A 15022-nucleotide genomic window follows, 5' to 3' on the forward strand; every position below is an offset into this window, starting at 1 on the left:
GTTCTTACAAAAAATAAAATATTACTCGAAAAAAATCTTTTTGTCATGCATTTTATAACAAATACAATGAGTTTTTATTTTGTATACAATGGTCTTATTAGAAGTAAGAAAACTTAATGTAAAACTTGCAATCTAAATTGCTATTTGGTATATAACACTGAATATCATTTAACAATTTTAACTTTATTATAAAATACTTTCTTATTTGTAGGTTTCACTTCGCCAAATCTGACTTTTCTTTTCTCTATTCTGGCTTCTAATTCAGCCTGAAATAAAATCCAATTATAAAAGAATTATAAAATATATAATAGAATTAGTACTTACATTTAATATAATAAACTTTTTATTAACATAAATAATTACCTTTTCCATTAAACTAGAGACAGACGTACCAAACCTTTCTGCTCGCTTCTTTAGAACTTCATAAGTTGTATGCTGCAAATGCACACAATAGATAATATTAGAAAACAAACAAAAGTATTACTCTTATAGTTGGGTAAATATATATACCACAGGTGTTTTTACAGATGCAGCTGACTTATTATTTTGATTATTAATACTGAATCTTGCAGATCTAGCTTCTTTCTTAGCAGCTTCTGATAATGGTAATCCAAATTTCTTAGCTCTCATTTCTAATCTCTATTAATAAGATAAATTTATTAGCATTTTATATTTGATCTCTATAATTGTGCAAGATATAGTAAAATATTACCTCTTTGATACCAAGCTCTGACAATTTAATTATCTTTTTTTCTGGTGGTGCAGTCTCAATAGTTTTTGTATCAATTTCAATCTTTTCTGTTTGTTCATTCTTAATTTCTTCAATTACTGGTTTTCGATTTAGGACTATTTTTTTAGCACTTATATTACTTTCAGTAGACAATTTTCTTTTTTCACTACCTTCTTGTGAGTCAGGCTTATTTGATAGCTCTTCTATTTCTTCATCCTATTTAAACAGATATATTGTTAATGTCATATTAAAATCAAATAATACACAAAACATATTTTTTTAATTACACCAAGAACTGCGTCTTCATCTAAAATTTCCTCTGTAGTCTCATCTAAAGATAGTGCAGAATCTAAACATTCAATGAAAACATTATTTTATCAATAGGTAGCTCTCACAAAACAAAACAGTTCAAAAGTCATTCGAAAGCATATACCACCATGAATTGCTAATTGAAGCCTTTCAACCAATTCATTCTTATTGCCAGTAGTAGGTAGTCCTCTTTGTTTTAACTCAATTTTTAGATCTGCAACCTGTTCAATAATATTTATGTATAATTATATATAATTCCCTTTAATAATCTTAAGATGTATATAAATTTTTTATATTCAACAAATATAATATATTATAATTTTTAAATATTAATAAAGCGAAATTGTATCTGTCTAAAACAATTATACAAGTTAAACAGAAATTAATGTAAAAAAGATTGTTTTACATTACATAAAAAATTTCTCCTAACTTTAAGGTTAGCTTTCCGGGTGTAGACACGTATCAGCAAGATATATTTGGATTACCTTCATTTTTGAAAGTTCTGTAAGTCCTTTCTCATAAGATGAATCAGCCATGGTGCATCAGTATTATTTTCTTTCAATTGATATTCCTTTTTGAATCCTGATTAACATGACACAATTTATCATACAATACTTTCAACAGCCCAGGGAGCAAATCAAATTGAAATGCATGCAACACGAAAAATTTTAATGTCACTATTTTTGCAAATATGAATAGTATATTGTGAAGTGTGTAGTTCTGTGGTCCCCTCTAGTGTGAATATCTTATATGATAATAGGGTAACTTCTAGCGCTGCGAATTTAACTGTACAACAGTTTAGTCAAACAATCAAGTTTATTAATTAAATGTCAAAATTATTTATCAGTAACAACTGCAATCACTCTCAAATTTCGCATTTACTTTCATTGCTATAAGAAGGAACATTGCCAAGACATAAATTGCTCGTTTTCTAATACTGTAAACTCCAATCAAATTAATGTTTATTAGCATTAATTAATAAAAATTTGTCTTACTGGATAAAAAATAAATCGTAGATTGTCATGTAAATCTGAGCAGATAAATGGACCACTCTGTGACTTGAAAGAAAGGGAATCGTTAAAATCGTTGCACCTTTAAAGCGGTCACACTGAGTTTAGAGTCTAAATAAATTTCATTAAAGCACAAATCTTTGTTAAAGTAGCCAATTTATTATAAATATTTAGTTTTAAATAGAAATTATTGTTCAAGTTAATCTTTCTCGCTGTATATTTCTTCATTTAAATGTCGAGTTAGTTTTTCGAATTGTTTGAAATTGTAACGCGAGTAGAGTGCTTCAGCACTCCACGGGTTGCAACCGCGTGACTAACATTTACTGATCACTAATAGATATTATCTCTCAATTTATCAAGTTTTCCTTCTAATGAATAAAAATAAATGTAATATGTAATGAAATTAAAATATTTACTTTGAAAAAGATATAACTTTTTAAACTTCCCCTAACGTATGTGTTTATTTATAACTAAATTTTTCAAATATCCCTATCTGTCTTTCTATATATGAATTTTTTCGATATATCGATTACTCTTAGTCGCACTGTCGCACTTTCTACACAATGTAAAAGAGATGCAACGCTTGAATTATAACACATTTGTCATTTCTATATCTACATAGAAGTCATAGCCATAGACCTGTGTTGTTGTAATAATAATTAAGATGGTAGATGAGTCTACAAAAAAGACATTAAGTAATATTCCATTATTACAAACAAAAGCTGGACCTAGGGATAAAGAATTATGGGTGCAGAGATTGAAAGAAGAATACCAAGCTTTAATTAAAGTATGTTCTATATTTAATATTTAGTTTACCATATGGTTATTTGGAGTCCCAAAAAGGATAACTTAGAATTGTTTTTATTATACTAATTGTACTTAAATATGCAAATTGAGTATAATAAATTTCCAATGTACTTAGTATTAATTTCAAGAACTTCTTATTTGTTTTTCAGTATGTGAGAAATAATAAAGAATCTGACAATGATTGGTTTCGTCTGGAATCAAATAAAGAGGGTACAAAATGGTTTGGCAAATGTTGGTATATACATAATTTTTCAAAATATGAATTTGAAATTGAGTTTGATGTAAGTAATTCTTCTTTTTTGTATATTTATTAAATGTATGAATTCCACTAAACTTTTTCATTTTCCGATAAAATATAATTTTTGATTCAGATACCTGTTACATACCCTATAACAGCACCTGAAATTGCTTTACCAGAATTAGATGGTAAAACAGCAAAAATGTACAGAGGTGGAAAGATTTGTCTCACAGATCATTTTAAACCCTTATGGGCACGTAACGTACCAAAATTTGGAATTGCACATGCTATGGCACTAGGAGTAAGTTTGTTCTATTTATAAATAAGTCTTTACAAATCATCAATTTTGTTCTTACATATATTTAAAGATTTCTTATATTTTTAGCTTGGACCTTGGTTAGCAGTTGAAATTCCTGATCTTATAGAAAAAGGTGCTATAGCTCATAAAGATAAAATTGGTGAACATAAATCGTAACTTTAAAACAAAATATTGTATAATATAAATGAAAATATGTTAATTATGAGATGAATTACTGATTAATCTATTTTAATAAGTTATAAAAAAATTTCTATAATAAATACATTGAATTTTGTATTTAATACAAATATTTACAGTTCTTCATATACTATGTACAATGATTATTTATCTTCGTCTATTTTAACATCTTTTGTTTCTTTTACAATTTCATCTAATTTATATAAATTTTTAAGTGATACCTCCCCACTACCTCTTTCTAAGGGTTTTGGTTGTGATGGATCTGGCTTCCAACCTAATAGATAAATTACTTGAAATGTTGCTGGTACATATGGAGTACCATCTTCTTTAATTTTTCCATATAGTTCTTTATATATTGATGCAGCAGCAAGAACAGTGTCTTTATTTAAACGTAATTTTCGGTTCTTTATTGCATTATTCTCTGCCATTCCTGTAAAATTATGTAAACAATTAAACAAACTTCAAGTAAGATACAAATAAGAATTATAAAGATTTTAAATATCACCTTTTAAATCCCACATTAATTCAAACATGCTTGGATATCCAATAACAATTTCATCCACATCAATGGTTAACATAGTAAAATTAGCTCTTGTCAATAAACCTCCAATATCTCTAATATCTGCAAATGGAGAAATATGTGCTGAAATTCCACCATCTCTTTCTAATTCTGCCAATTGTAAGGAACTCCTGTAAAAACAAAAATCTAAACTTGTAGATTTAACATATGCTTAATTTATCCTTAAAATTACCTTAATTCAAACAACGTTTCTCCTCCAAACAAAGCTCCTATAAAGACTCCATCATTTTTTAAACTTTTATTAATATTCCTGAAGCATCCTGGTAAATCATTTATCCAGTGCAGACTTAATGAACTTATTACTAAATCTAAACTATTTGGTTCAACTGAAAAATTTTCTTCATCTATAGCTATCCGTGATACTTTAACTCCTTCAGTGATTTCTGCTTGATGTACAAAGCTAGTTGACATATCAGCTAAGATTAATTCTTCCACACATTCTGCCAAAATGTGTTTTGATACATAACCACGACCACATCCTAAATCAAGTGCTTTTTTGAAATTTCTTTTTATGTCAAATATTCTATCTGCAAGTCTGTAGCCTACTTCATCTTTGATGTAATCATACAGTTTTACATCAACAGATTGTGCAGCACGTTCCCTCTGTAGCAGCTTTGTATTTCTATCAAAAATATACATTACACTATCTGTCGGTAACGCATATTTTATTGCACTATAACTTATGTTACGAATACATCGAATATTAGATGTAAATGGGGCCAAACACCGCTCGAGCAAAACATGCATTTTTCACCATTGAAAATTCTCGTATGTATTTTATCTGAATTATTTATTATTGAAATTATATTATTGAAATATTATCAGTAATAATACGTATATCATATATGCTTTCACAATATTTTATAAGCATACTTTTTTGCTTTCGATGATTTTAATGTGTTGTACAAGCCTGTACAATATAACCTATTCTATGTAGTTCTAATTTATGTAGTAATCTATGTAGTTCTAATTTTATTAAGTCTAATCTTAGTAAAATTTTTACTACATAATTTTAACTTACAAGTTTTATAAGATATAAACAGATTGAAAATATTTCACATTTCCTTCCTGTATTAGATTATGTATTGTATTAATAATGAAATAAAAAAGAAATTGTATTTAATTACAATTACCATTTTATTCCAAAATATATTAACATTAAAAAAACTATAAAGATATTATATTCGTAATATATTTTTGAATTAATTAAAATCTATTTTTTTGGCAACATTTTATTCTTACATTATATTTTTACTATGAAAAAGCCTTTAAACTGCAATAAAACATGTTTCACAAAGAATAATTTTTTAAATGTAGTAGTTTCTTGTTTCTTCTTTTCTCACATTTAAACATCATTTTATATACCTAATAGTAAGTTTATTATATGTTTATTTAACATTATATAATGTACACTTGTTTGTTATTATTCATAAGAACCCAAATTATTTACATTTAAACATAACTCTCTGATATTTATTGCATTGCAATTTAAACTATGCATAATTATTAGAATCTTTTCAATTCAATATTAATATAATATTTATATGATGCCTTAAATACAGAATTTTATAACATAAACTCTTTAATGCCATAGTTAGTATCACATACAGTATGTCTTTAATAGCAATAAGATACAATAATATTTAGAAGTATAGTACATAACATTTCTCCAAAACCAAGGTACATTAAATAAGATAAAAATTAATAAAAAATACAACTGTTTCCTTTTTGAAAATATACATACCAACAAATTATAGAATTATTGTTATTTAAATAAGTATAAAAATGATTATATATTATTGTTATATAAATATAAACAAATATAACACTTGAAATTATGGTATACTAGATAATTGAAATTATGGCATACTAGATAAATAAAACTTTATTGTAAATAAACAAATCAATATTTAAATCTTGAAATTGTATAAAATATGTAAAAAGAATTTAGTACAGATCTGAAATTTTTTAAATATATATTTAATGAAGTAGTTATTATTAATTTGGTTTTGGAATAATGTAACAACATACTTTTAAGAATATCAGATTTGTGACTCAATTTGTAAGGCAGGACTCACTCAGATGCATACTTCACCAGCACTGCTCTAATGCAAACATATATATTTCAAGTATTAGAAACAAATACAAAAAATATATAAAATAGGCATTAATAATATTGAAGCACATATAATTTAATATATATGTTATGTATGTTTTTATAAAAATTTTAGGAGATACATACAAACTATAAGCATTATAGTAAATTTGCTGTAACAAAACTTCTTATATAGTCCTACCTAATTTTCAGAGTGAAGATAATGAAATTCGTGTCAGAATGATAAAAATGATAAAATTTGTGCGCAGATGATTGAACAAAATTTTAACGAATATGTGTTAAAGTATAAAAATTTTAACTTTGATTTTCATATTTATCATCTCCATCTTTTTTAATATTAATATTTAATATAAAACTTTTTTACAATTTGATGAATAAAGTTCAATACTAATATTTATGATATAATTAAGTACAATCGAAATATTAAAAGTAACAAATGTGAATTGTATGAAAAAAAGAATCGCCATATTATTTATTGTACATGAAACTGAATGTATCACATCTATGCGCGTTCTGCCTTGTAATATGATAAAATTTATAAAGAATAAAGGTTTCTCATTTATGATCTTTGAAAAAATATTAAAAAGAAAATTCTATATAAAAAAGTCAGTCCTAAATATTACTAGATAATTTGTACAGTTATATAATCACAATAAAAACAATTATTAATATGTTTTGAGGCACAATATATAATACTACACCTGAAACTTAGAAAAATGTTCAAATTTTCGTTGTATATTCGAAGAAATATTGAAATTTTAAGAAAGGATTTGATAATATATTTTATAGAAGATAAGTAGCATGAAAAATGATAACTATAACTAGATAAATCTGTTATCTAATTAATAGTTGATGAAATATAGATAGCGAAATAATATGAAAAGCAATTATATACTTTGATTACACTTAACATAATTACTATTGAGACTTTGTATTCTAAGTTTTTTTATAATTCAGTACTGCGATTAAGTTGCAAAAAATATTATTTTTCTCTAATGTAATGTTCTAATATGCTGCCGATTACTTTTAAGTAATCAACAATTCAAGTGCAAAGTGGTGATATTATAATTTCTACATATCATTTACGTTCATGTGCATACGCACTAATTAAATACATGTATTGTACGTAAATTCATTATGATGACACATATTTTGAAAAATATTTGGAATAATCAATTAATTTGAAAATTAAACTTTTATAGAGTACGTTACGATAATATCGAAAGCTCAAAACCACATATGGTAAGAGTAACAAAGCCTCTTCTTTGCTTTTTAAAAATCTCGTTATTTGATGACATTAATGTTAATTACTTTGGCCTCAAACTATTAATAGGAGTGGGTAATGTAAAATGTGTTGACGTTGAAAGAGTTGTTGTAGTACATGTGGGGACCGGTATATCGCCTATAGTTGTAGTATTTGTTTCGCTTTTATATCGGATATTAGTATATTCTCGACCTAAATGAAGAGATTTCTGTAAAAACAATAGTAGATACAACATAAATTGATATATAGAAGCTGAGAAAATATAATCAATTAGTTTCGTAATAATTATAATTACTTGCTCTGCTTGCATCCGTTGAGATACAGTTTCAATATAATGTAATACAGCCAGATAAACAAACTTATATTGCGCTTCTGTTTGAACCATTCCTGACCTTTGTGAACGTACTCTTTGAATTGTTCTTTGAATATCAATTTCACAATCCAATCCTACAAATATAATATATAGAAAATTTTGAACAATTAGTGAAATAAAAATTTTATTACCATGCCGCTTGATTTGATCAAGAATCATGTCGATAACAATAAATGTCCCGGTTCTACCAATTCCAGCGCTACAATGTACAAGAATTGGCCCTATACATGATGCAGTTTGACCGCTTGAAGCAAGAGAAGCAGCAATTGATTCTTGTCTCGCATTAACATCGTGAAGAAAGTTTAACACGCATCCGGGATCTGACGGAACACCATGATCAGGCCATGCCTAAAATGTTAATATAATGTTAATATCAATTTATTTTTTTTAAATATGTGTGAGCATTTCATAAATAATAATAGCTATAACAGGTACTTGAAAATGATAATGGTAAATCCGTCTGGATTCTGTCAAACCGGGTCTATTTCCATGTAATAAGAATTCTCGTAATGTATAATCTGCTGTTGAAGTACGAGATAAAGCACGCACTTTCCATTCACCTCCATATTCGGTAACTTCACCTTCCTCTGGCCAATATCGAGCACATTTATTCTAAAAAATATACATATTTTTAAAATAAAATTTCAATTAAGAATGAATAGTTTTAAATAGCATACCTTTCCTCTTTCCATTTCTTTAGTCGTCATAACTATCACTCGTGTATTTTCTTGATATACCATATGCCAGAAATCTTGAATTGTATTTAGAAGGCAACCTTGTGTTGCAATATAACATTTATTAAATGAACCACCATCACCACACGTATTAATTCCACTAGCTTGTCCATCTCCTTCTTCATTCTATAAATATATATACATATGCATCCACATATAAAAATAGATTTTAATATTTATATAAAATACTACAAATATTAAATAAATTTACCCTAATATAGTTAGCATTAATATAGTCAGATCCAGGAATATTTGGATCAACATCCTTCAAACGTACTCTTGTATGATCAACTATAGAAAAGTTATTAAAGTTTATGTACAAACACAATTAAATTAAAAAAATAAAGAAATAAAAAGATCATACATGGTAAGATGTTTTTATATCGATTCTTCGCTCGATTTTCAGAACGTAATCCTTCTTTCCTGGAAAATAAATGACGACATTCTAACTGTTGCAACGACTCAAATTCTTCCCAGAACCCGGCTTTTCCTTTACCACGCCCTGCTCCGCCTTCATTGCTACCTGTGGCACCATTCCACAACCATCCATTTGAACAACCATTTTCTTTATGTAACTGTCTTACTCTACTTTCAATACCACTGGCATTTATACGAGTAGCATTGAAAGGTTGTCTAGAAAATAATAAATATATTATGACAATATATATATTCTATCACATATATAGAAATTAATTAGTTTTTATATTACCGTAAATGGACAACACTTCCACTTGTTTCAACCATTGGATTGCGTTTATAATGTTCTATCAGATCACTTAAGCTATCAAACTTATCACCTCCTCCAACATCATATTTATTATCCTGCAATATACATTATTACAGATAATAAAATGTCAAAGATTTGATATTTATAAAAATATTAAATATAATGAAGATATGCAGTAAAAAATACAAAATATAATTAACCTGAGATCGTATTATAACGTGTGTAACACGATCATCTGTACGAACAGATAATACAAAGTCACCAGGTTTACTTTGGGATTCACGAACCAGAAAAGATCCATTTTTACCTCGCTCCAGCATTAAACGTTCTGCTTCTTTAGCTGATAAATGGCCATGGAACCACCTTTACCCATATTTTACTATTAACACATACCATGCTATATGCGTGCATTTGAAGTAACAATAACAAGAAAATATTCCAATACATAATAAACTTTGCTGTAACGTTTATTATGCAAGATATTATATATATATTCTGTTTTTATTGTACAAATACCTTTCAGTTGTTGGATCTGCACAATTCAAAGGATACTTCAATTCAATAATTTCTCCATTCTTTTCACGCAGTTGTCCTCCATTTTCCATATAAAATTGTACAAGTTCTGATAATGTTGCAAACTTTTCCCCACCGTAAAGATCGTAAAAGTCTCCTGTATTTTGTATTTTAATATGAGTCACTTCACCATTCCGTCTAAGGATAATATAAAGATATCAAATGTCTTATAACTATATAAACAGATAATCTATGTGATATATTATGTACATACCTAACAGATAATGTAAAGTCACCAGGATTAGATGAACTTGGACGTGCCAAAAATGAACTATCATAACCCCGTTCCATTAATAAACGTTCTGCTTCTAAACCCGATATGTTCGGATGAAACCATCTGCAATAAAAATGTTTATGCTTCTGTAGGATAAAAACCTTTTTCCAAAAAATTATAATAAGCAGAATTTTTATTTCAAAACAATATATTGTAAGTTTAATTTAATTTTAAAAACCTATAATCTATTCAAATTATTTCTTTTTATATCTAATATTTTATAGATATATTCTAATATATTCAACCTTTATTCATTATTTATTATTAATAACGCTGACATAAACGAATAATGATGCTACAATAATATGATTAAGCACGCTGTATGTAAATAATTGAAAAGTTTCATTTTGTAATGACAAAATATAGGATACAAAATAACTATACAGAGTATAAATATGTGTAATCAATGTATACATAAAACGAAATTATTGTATCCATTTTTGGACATGAAAAATTCAACGATGTTAATTAATTTAGGAGCGCATAATTTACCTCTGAATCTATTTAGTTAATCTACGGTTAGCACCGAAAAATAAGTAGGCTTGTTCACAGATCGTTCGTGAATTATGATAATTATATATTTTTTATGCAAGTATAAAAACGTGCCTCACCTGCGAGATGCCATGTCGTGATTCCAACTATGACCAGCTGGTAATTAATAATTCATAACGCTTCATCGATGTTCGCACTTATAATATGTAATTATAATTAGTTTCAACTTAATCTTAATGCTAACTATACATCGCTACAATCTTTGACATATTCACTTCACATAAAAACAAAAAAATACCGAAATCACTAAAAGATTCTGCCATCGATCCGCAGTATTTAGAATGGACACTTGCAAAGCAAACCTAATGGTTGTCCTTAATGCCGATTTCATAAAATTCCTTATGTTATAAACAAATAACTTTATTTTTAATAATAATATATGTCGTTTAACTGTTTTTTAAAATTATGTTTTTATAATTGCAAGTTAAGAAACTGAATCAATTTATAATTCCCTACGTATGATAATATGCGAGTTATTAAATTAATTTTTTGATATTGTCGTGTGACTTGGGGAATTTCAGTTTGAATTGTTGCCCGTAAAGTGCTAAAGCACTCTGCACATATTTAGGGGTTTTGGATTAAACAAAGTTGATAATTAACGAATGGTTTACAAAAAACACAGAAGAAAACACAAACTTAAATGAATTAAGCTTCAAATAGATAACTATATTTTAACCAACTAATTACAGATTGAGAAATTTTTAATCTGTTATGATTTTCACGTTTTTAGAATAGCGCTCGGACTTCGCGATTAGCTTTACAATTCTGTCTTTTCTATCATTGTTCAATCTATTTATGTCTTGGAATTTTACCTAACAAACGCAATTTGTTTATGATCCAATAAGAAAAATTGTTATTGGCTAATATCAATAACGAATGTTCCCATTGGAATTTACCATAAAATAGAGTGAGGATTTATGTCCTGGCAATGTTCTTTTCCATGATAACTTTTATGATAACTAACTAGACAAATATACAAATTGAAGAGTGATTATAATTATCACTAATAAATAATTTGATAGTTAATCGATATCTACTTAGATAAATTTCCTCTGTTCGTTGCTCCAGTACGGTACCTTACAATTTGAAATTGGCGCGAGTTAGTTTACGCAGTGTTCAGTAGAGGGCATACACGGCAATATAAATTCAATAACGATATTCTTAACTTTAAACATCAGTATATTTAGTAAATACTTTTTATATTTATAAAAGGAATTATGTACTACCGCTATATGTTATATATTAATAATCTAATAATATAAAAAATTTAATTTCATATACATTACATTATTCTTAGTATTTCATATACGAATTTTAACAGTTTTATATAAAAATGATTAATTATTTCAGACAATATTAATATAAAACATATGTTATTTAATAAATAACTATAATTTATTATAAGAATAGATTCACAGATAGATAGAATTGTACAGATATAATAATAGATATGATAGAAATATATAATAATACCTATCTCATTTAAAAATAATTATATAGCATAACTATTATGTAATTTAGGAAAGAAATACCAATATAAAATTATCTTCACAATGTAATAAAAAGAGCAAAGTAATTTAAAATACAATAAGAAAATTGGTTTTTAATCAAAGTTACAGACTATATAGTACGATGAACAATCTTTTATATTAAAGTATATGTTTTATTGAGCGTTGACAAATGTATTCTTTAATCTTATTATATGATGTCTCGTTATTGCAGGTTATTGTGATAACTGTAAAAATTTGTATACTCCATTGAATATAAATTTTTACTTCACTTGCATGTTTGGTTTTCTTACATTGATAGATTGCGCTGTAATCAGTACTCAAGTGATTAACTCAGTCGATTGTCGATAACGCCGGGTATGAAAGATCCGTATGTTTTGTATATATCTTAAAGCATACATTTAACATTTGTCGTATGTTGTTTGATTGCAAATTACTAAATATTTAGTTAATAAAAATAGTTGAACATTTTTTAAATGTAAAGATGGGTCAACACGTTTCGAGAACTGATTTTGAGTGGGTTTACACAGAAGAACCTCATGCATCACGACGTAAAATAATCTTAGGTATGAATGCAATCTATTATAAACGGTTAAAATTTTATCAGCTTTTTTAATTTACTTTTGAAATAAAAGTTTGATTTGTTAATGTTTAACGAAATATAATAAATAATATTAACAAATACTGAATGATATTAACGTTCCAAAATACAATTAATACGTAGTTATATTTTCATGCACCGTGAATTAAATTTTATACATTGATAATTTTTACAGTACATACTGGATACTTTTATTTATGAGATATTTTGAAATGTTTTTCTTGCTTTTCAGAAAAATATCCACAAATAAAAAAATTATTTGGATATGACCCAAAGTTTAAATGGGTAGTAACAGGGATGGTCTTAACTCAGTTTATCTCCATATATTTTGTAAAAAATTTAAGTTATCCAATGTTGTTACTTCTAGCATATTGTTTTGGAGGTGTAATTAATCATTCTCTTATGTTAGGTAGGTAGAAAATGTTTTTTAATTAGTTTGTGTAAAATATTTAACATCTCTTGAAATATTGTGATTATTGCCAAGTTTATATGAAACAAAAAGATTACCTAATTATACACATATTATAGTAAAAAAAAGAAATTTTCTTATATATAAAAGCATTCATTAAAGCTTTTATGACTGTAATTCAAGAGAATTATTTTTTAAGAGAAATGACTCATTAATTCTTATCTAATAGATATCTATTATATTGCTATGATATAATTAAATCATACAATTTTATTATTTTTCTCAAACATATATCTATATGACTTTTTTATTCAATATTAAATATAAAATTTAATTATTAATAAATAATTTAAGTATCTCGTTATTTTATTTGTAGCAATACATGAAATAGCACATAATCTTGCTTTTGGACATGCTAGACCCAGAGCTAATAGATTATTTGGATATTTTGCTAATTTACCTATAGGTATACCAGTATCAGTCAGCTTTAAAAAATATCATCTTATACACCACCGCGTAAGTAAAAATAAAATATACTTTATAAATATAAATATAAATGGAATAAAACAATATTATAAATATTATAGATATGTATAATACATATTAATAAATAAATTGCAGTATCAAGGTGATGAAAAATTAGATACAGATTTACCAACACTACTAGAAGCAAAATTATTTTGCACAACATTTGGAAAATTCTGTTGGTTATGTCTACAGCCATTTTTTTATGCATTTAGACCTCTTGTTGTTTATCCAATGGCACCTACATTAATGGAATATATAAATTTAGTAATACAACTTACTTTTGATAGTTTGATATGGTATTTTCTTGGTAAGAGTTTAGTAATAATAATAATATCGCATTAGTATAGTATTACACAAATATTATATTATAGGTGGAAAAGCCTTACTCTATTTACTTTCTGGATCAGCAATGGCAATGGGATTACACCCTGTTGCTGGACATTTTATATCAGAACATTATATGTATAGAAAGGGTTTCGAAACTTATAGTTATTATGGCCCACTAAATTGGATTACATTTAATGTTGGATACCATAACGAACATCATGATTTTCCTGCTGTTCCTGGTTCGAGATTACCAGAAGTGAGTGCAATCCATTTTAACAAAAAAGAGCATTTACATTATTGGCTATCTATTTCTATAAAAAGTATGTGTTATAGAAATATTTTACTTTTTTCTAGGTAAAACGAATTGCTTCTGAGTTTTATGATAACTTACCACAGCATAACTCTTGGGTTTCTGTTCTATATGATTTCATTATGGATCCTGATATAGGTCCATATGCAAGAATGAAGCGAAAACATAAAGGACTTACTTCATAAAAAATTAAAAATTATTTAATTTTTTAATAAGTAATCTTGTGATTAGCATCTGAAGCTTAATATTGCACAAAGTAACAAGAATTCTCTTTAATTTATTGTGTTTTATACATATATTCAGTATTAATAAAAAGCATACTCATTCTATGCTATTAGCAATCCATTTTAAAGAGGCAATAAAATTTTTTGCCTTTTTTGTATTTTTGAAATATTTATGAAATCATATAATTATGTAAGTAAAAGATGCTAAATTGTGAACGATTTTCTATTTCCCAATGTCTGTAAATAACTATAATAAAGTTGTAATAAAGAATACCGAATGTGTGACAAATGATTAAGAATATTACATATATTTTTTTAGGCAAATGTCTATA

The 15022-nt window shown here is 26.5% G+C and overlaps 5 protein-coding genes and 1 long non-coding RNA gene across 12 annotated transcripts; 3 read left to right on the forward strand and 3 right to left on the reverse strand.

Annotated features, from left to right (window-relative positions):
• Positions 1 to 50: 50 nt before the first annotated feature.
• Positions 51 to 1712, reverse strand: LOC122577346 (SAP domain-containing ribonucleoprotein). Of its 2 annotated transcripts, none has more exons than XM_043748640.1 (7): positions 1525 to 1712; positions 1167 to 1260; positions 1018 to 1079; positions 713 to 946; positions 511 to 639; positions 364 to 435; positions 51 to 266 (listed from the first exon to the last, which is right to left on the reverse strand). In XM_043748640.1, the coding sequence occupies exons 1-7, from the start codon at positions 1573 to 1575 to the stop codon at positions 165 to 167; spliced, it is 744 nt and encodes a 247-aa protein (XP_043604575.1). In that variant the 5' UTR covers positions 1576 to 1712; the 3' UTR covers positions 51 to 164. The 2 variants fall into 2 exon arrangements, with proteins under 2 accessions (XP_043604575.1, XP_043604574.1); XM_043748639.1 differs by having other exon boundaries at positions 1164 to 1260.
• Positions 1713 to 2590: 878 nt separating this feature from the next.
• LOC122577209 (ubiquitin-fold modifier-conjugating enzyme 1) lies at positions 2591 to 3572 on the forward strand. Its single transcript, XM_043748362.1, has 4 exons — positions 2591 to 2836; positions 3006 to 3137; positions 3228 to 3395; positions 3480 to 3572. The coding sequence occupies exons 1-4, from the start codon at positions 2714 to 2716 to the stop codon at positions 3567 to 3569; spliced, it is 513 nt and encodes a 170-aa protein (XP_043604297.1). The 5' UTR covers positions 2591 to 2713; the 3' UTR covers positions 3570 to 3572.
• Positions 3573 to 3673: 101 nt separating this feature from the next.
• On the reverse strand, positions 3674 to 5215 carry LOC122577207 (arginine-hydroxylase NDUFAF5, mitochondrial). The gene is made up of 3 exons (XM_043748357.1): positions 4343 to 5215; positions 4096 to 4280; positions 3674 to 4020 (listed from the first exon to the last, which is right to left on the reverse strand). Exons 1-3 carry the CDS (start codon positions 4915 to 4917, stop codon positions 3734 to 3736), a joined length of 1047 nt encoding a protein of 348 aa, XP_043604292.1. The 5' UTR covers positions 4918 to 5215; the 3' UTR covers positions 3674 to 3733.
• Positions 4802 to 8357, forward strand: LOC122577210. Its single transcript, XR_006320135.1, has 2 exons — positions 4802 to 4938; positions 8121 to 8357. It is a non-coding gene; the product is annotated as an uncharacterized LOC122577210 (long non-coding RNA).
• On the reverse strand, positions 6642 to 11179 carry LOC122577206 (tyrosine-protein phosphatase corkscrew). 3 transcript variants are annotated; one of them, XM_043748353.1, is made up of 12 exons: positions 10843 to 11179; positions 10172 to 10294; positions 9901 to 10095; positions 9585 to 9747; positions 9367 to 9479; positions 9022 to 9290; positions 8869 to 8948; positions 8601 to 8783; positions 8359 to 8535; positions 8055 to 8271; positions 7846 to 7997; positions 6642 to 7758 (listed from the first exon to the last, which is right to left on the reverse strand). In XM_043748353.1, the coding sequence occupies exons 1-12, from the start codon at positions 10854 to 10856 to the stop codon at positions 7594 to 7596; spliced, it is 1851 nt and encodes a 616-aa protein (XP_043604288.1). In that variant the 5' UTR covers positions 10857 to 11179; the 3' UTR covers positions 6642 to 7593. The 3 variants fall into 3 exon arrangements, with proteins under 3 accessions (XP_043604288.1, XP_043604289.1, XP_043604290.1); XM_043748354.1 differs by having other exon boundaries at positions 10724 to 10849; XM_043748355.1 differs by lacking the exon at positions 10843 to 11179 and adding an exon at positions 10477 to 10589.
• Positions 10849 to 14963, forward strand: LOC122577208 (sphingolipid delta(4)-desaturase DES1). 4 transcript variants are annotated; one of them, XM_043748360.1, is made up of 8 exons: positions 12323 to 12410; positions 12506 to 12648; positions 12776 to 12857; positions 13125 to 13301; positions 13678 to 13817; positions 13923 to 14136; positions 14201 to 14412; positions 14511 to 14963. In XM_043748360.1, exons 3-8 carry the CDS (start codon positions 12776 to 12778, stop codon positions 14649 to 14651), a joined length of 966 nt encoding a protein of 321 aa, XP_043604295.1. In that variant the 5' UTR covers positions 12323 to 12410; positions 12506 to 12648; the 3' UTR covers positions 14652 to 14963. The 4 variants fall into 4 exon arrangements, with proteins under 4 accessions (XP_043604293.1, XP_043604295.1, XP_043604294.1 ...); XM_043748358.1 differs by lacking the exons at positions 12323 to 12410; positions 12506 to 12648 and adding an exon at positions 10849 to 10882; XM_043748359.1 differs by having other exon boundaries at positions 12326 to 12410; positions 12506 to 12857.
• Positions 14964 to 15022: the final 59 nt, after the last annotated feature.

This window comes from Bombus pyrosoma, linkage group LG18, assembly GCF_014825855.1.
Source record: "Bombus pyrosoma isolate SC7728 linkage group LG18, ASM1482585v1, whole genome shotgun sequence".
Classification (NCBI taxonomy): domain Eukaryota; kingdom Metazoa; phylum Arthropoda; class Insecta; order Hymenoptera; family Apidae; genus Bombus; species Bombus pyrosoma.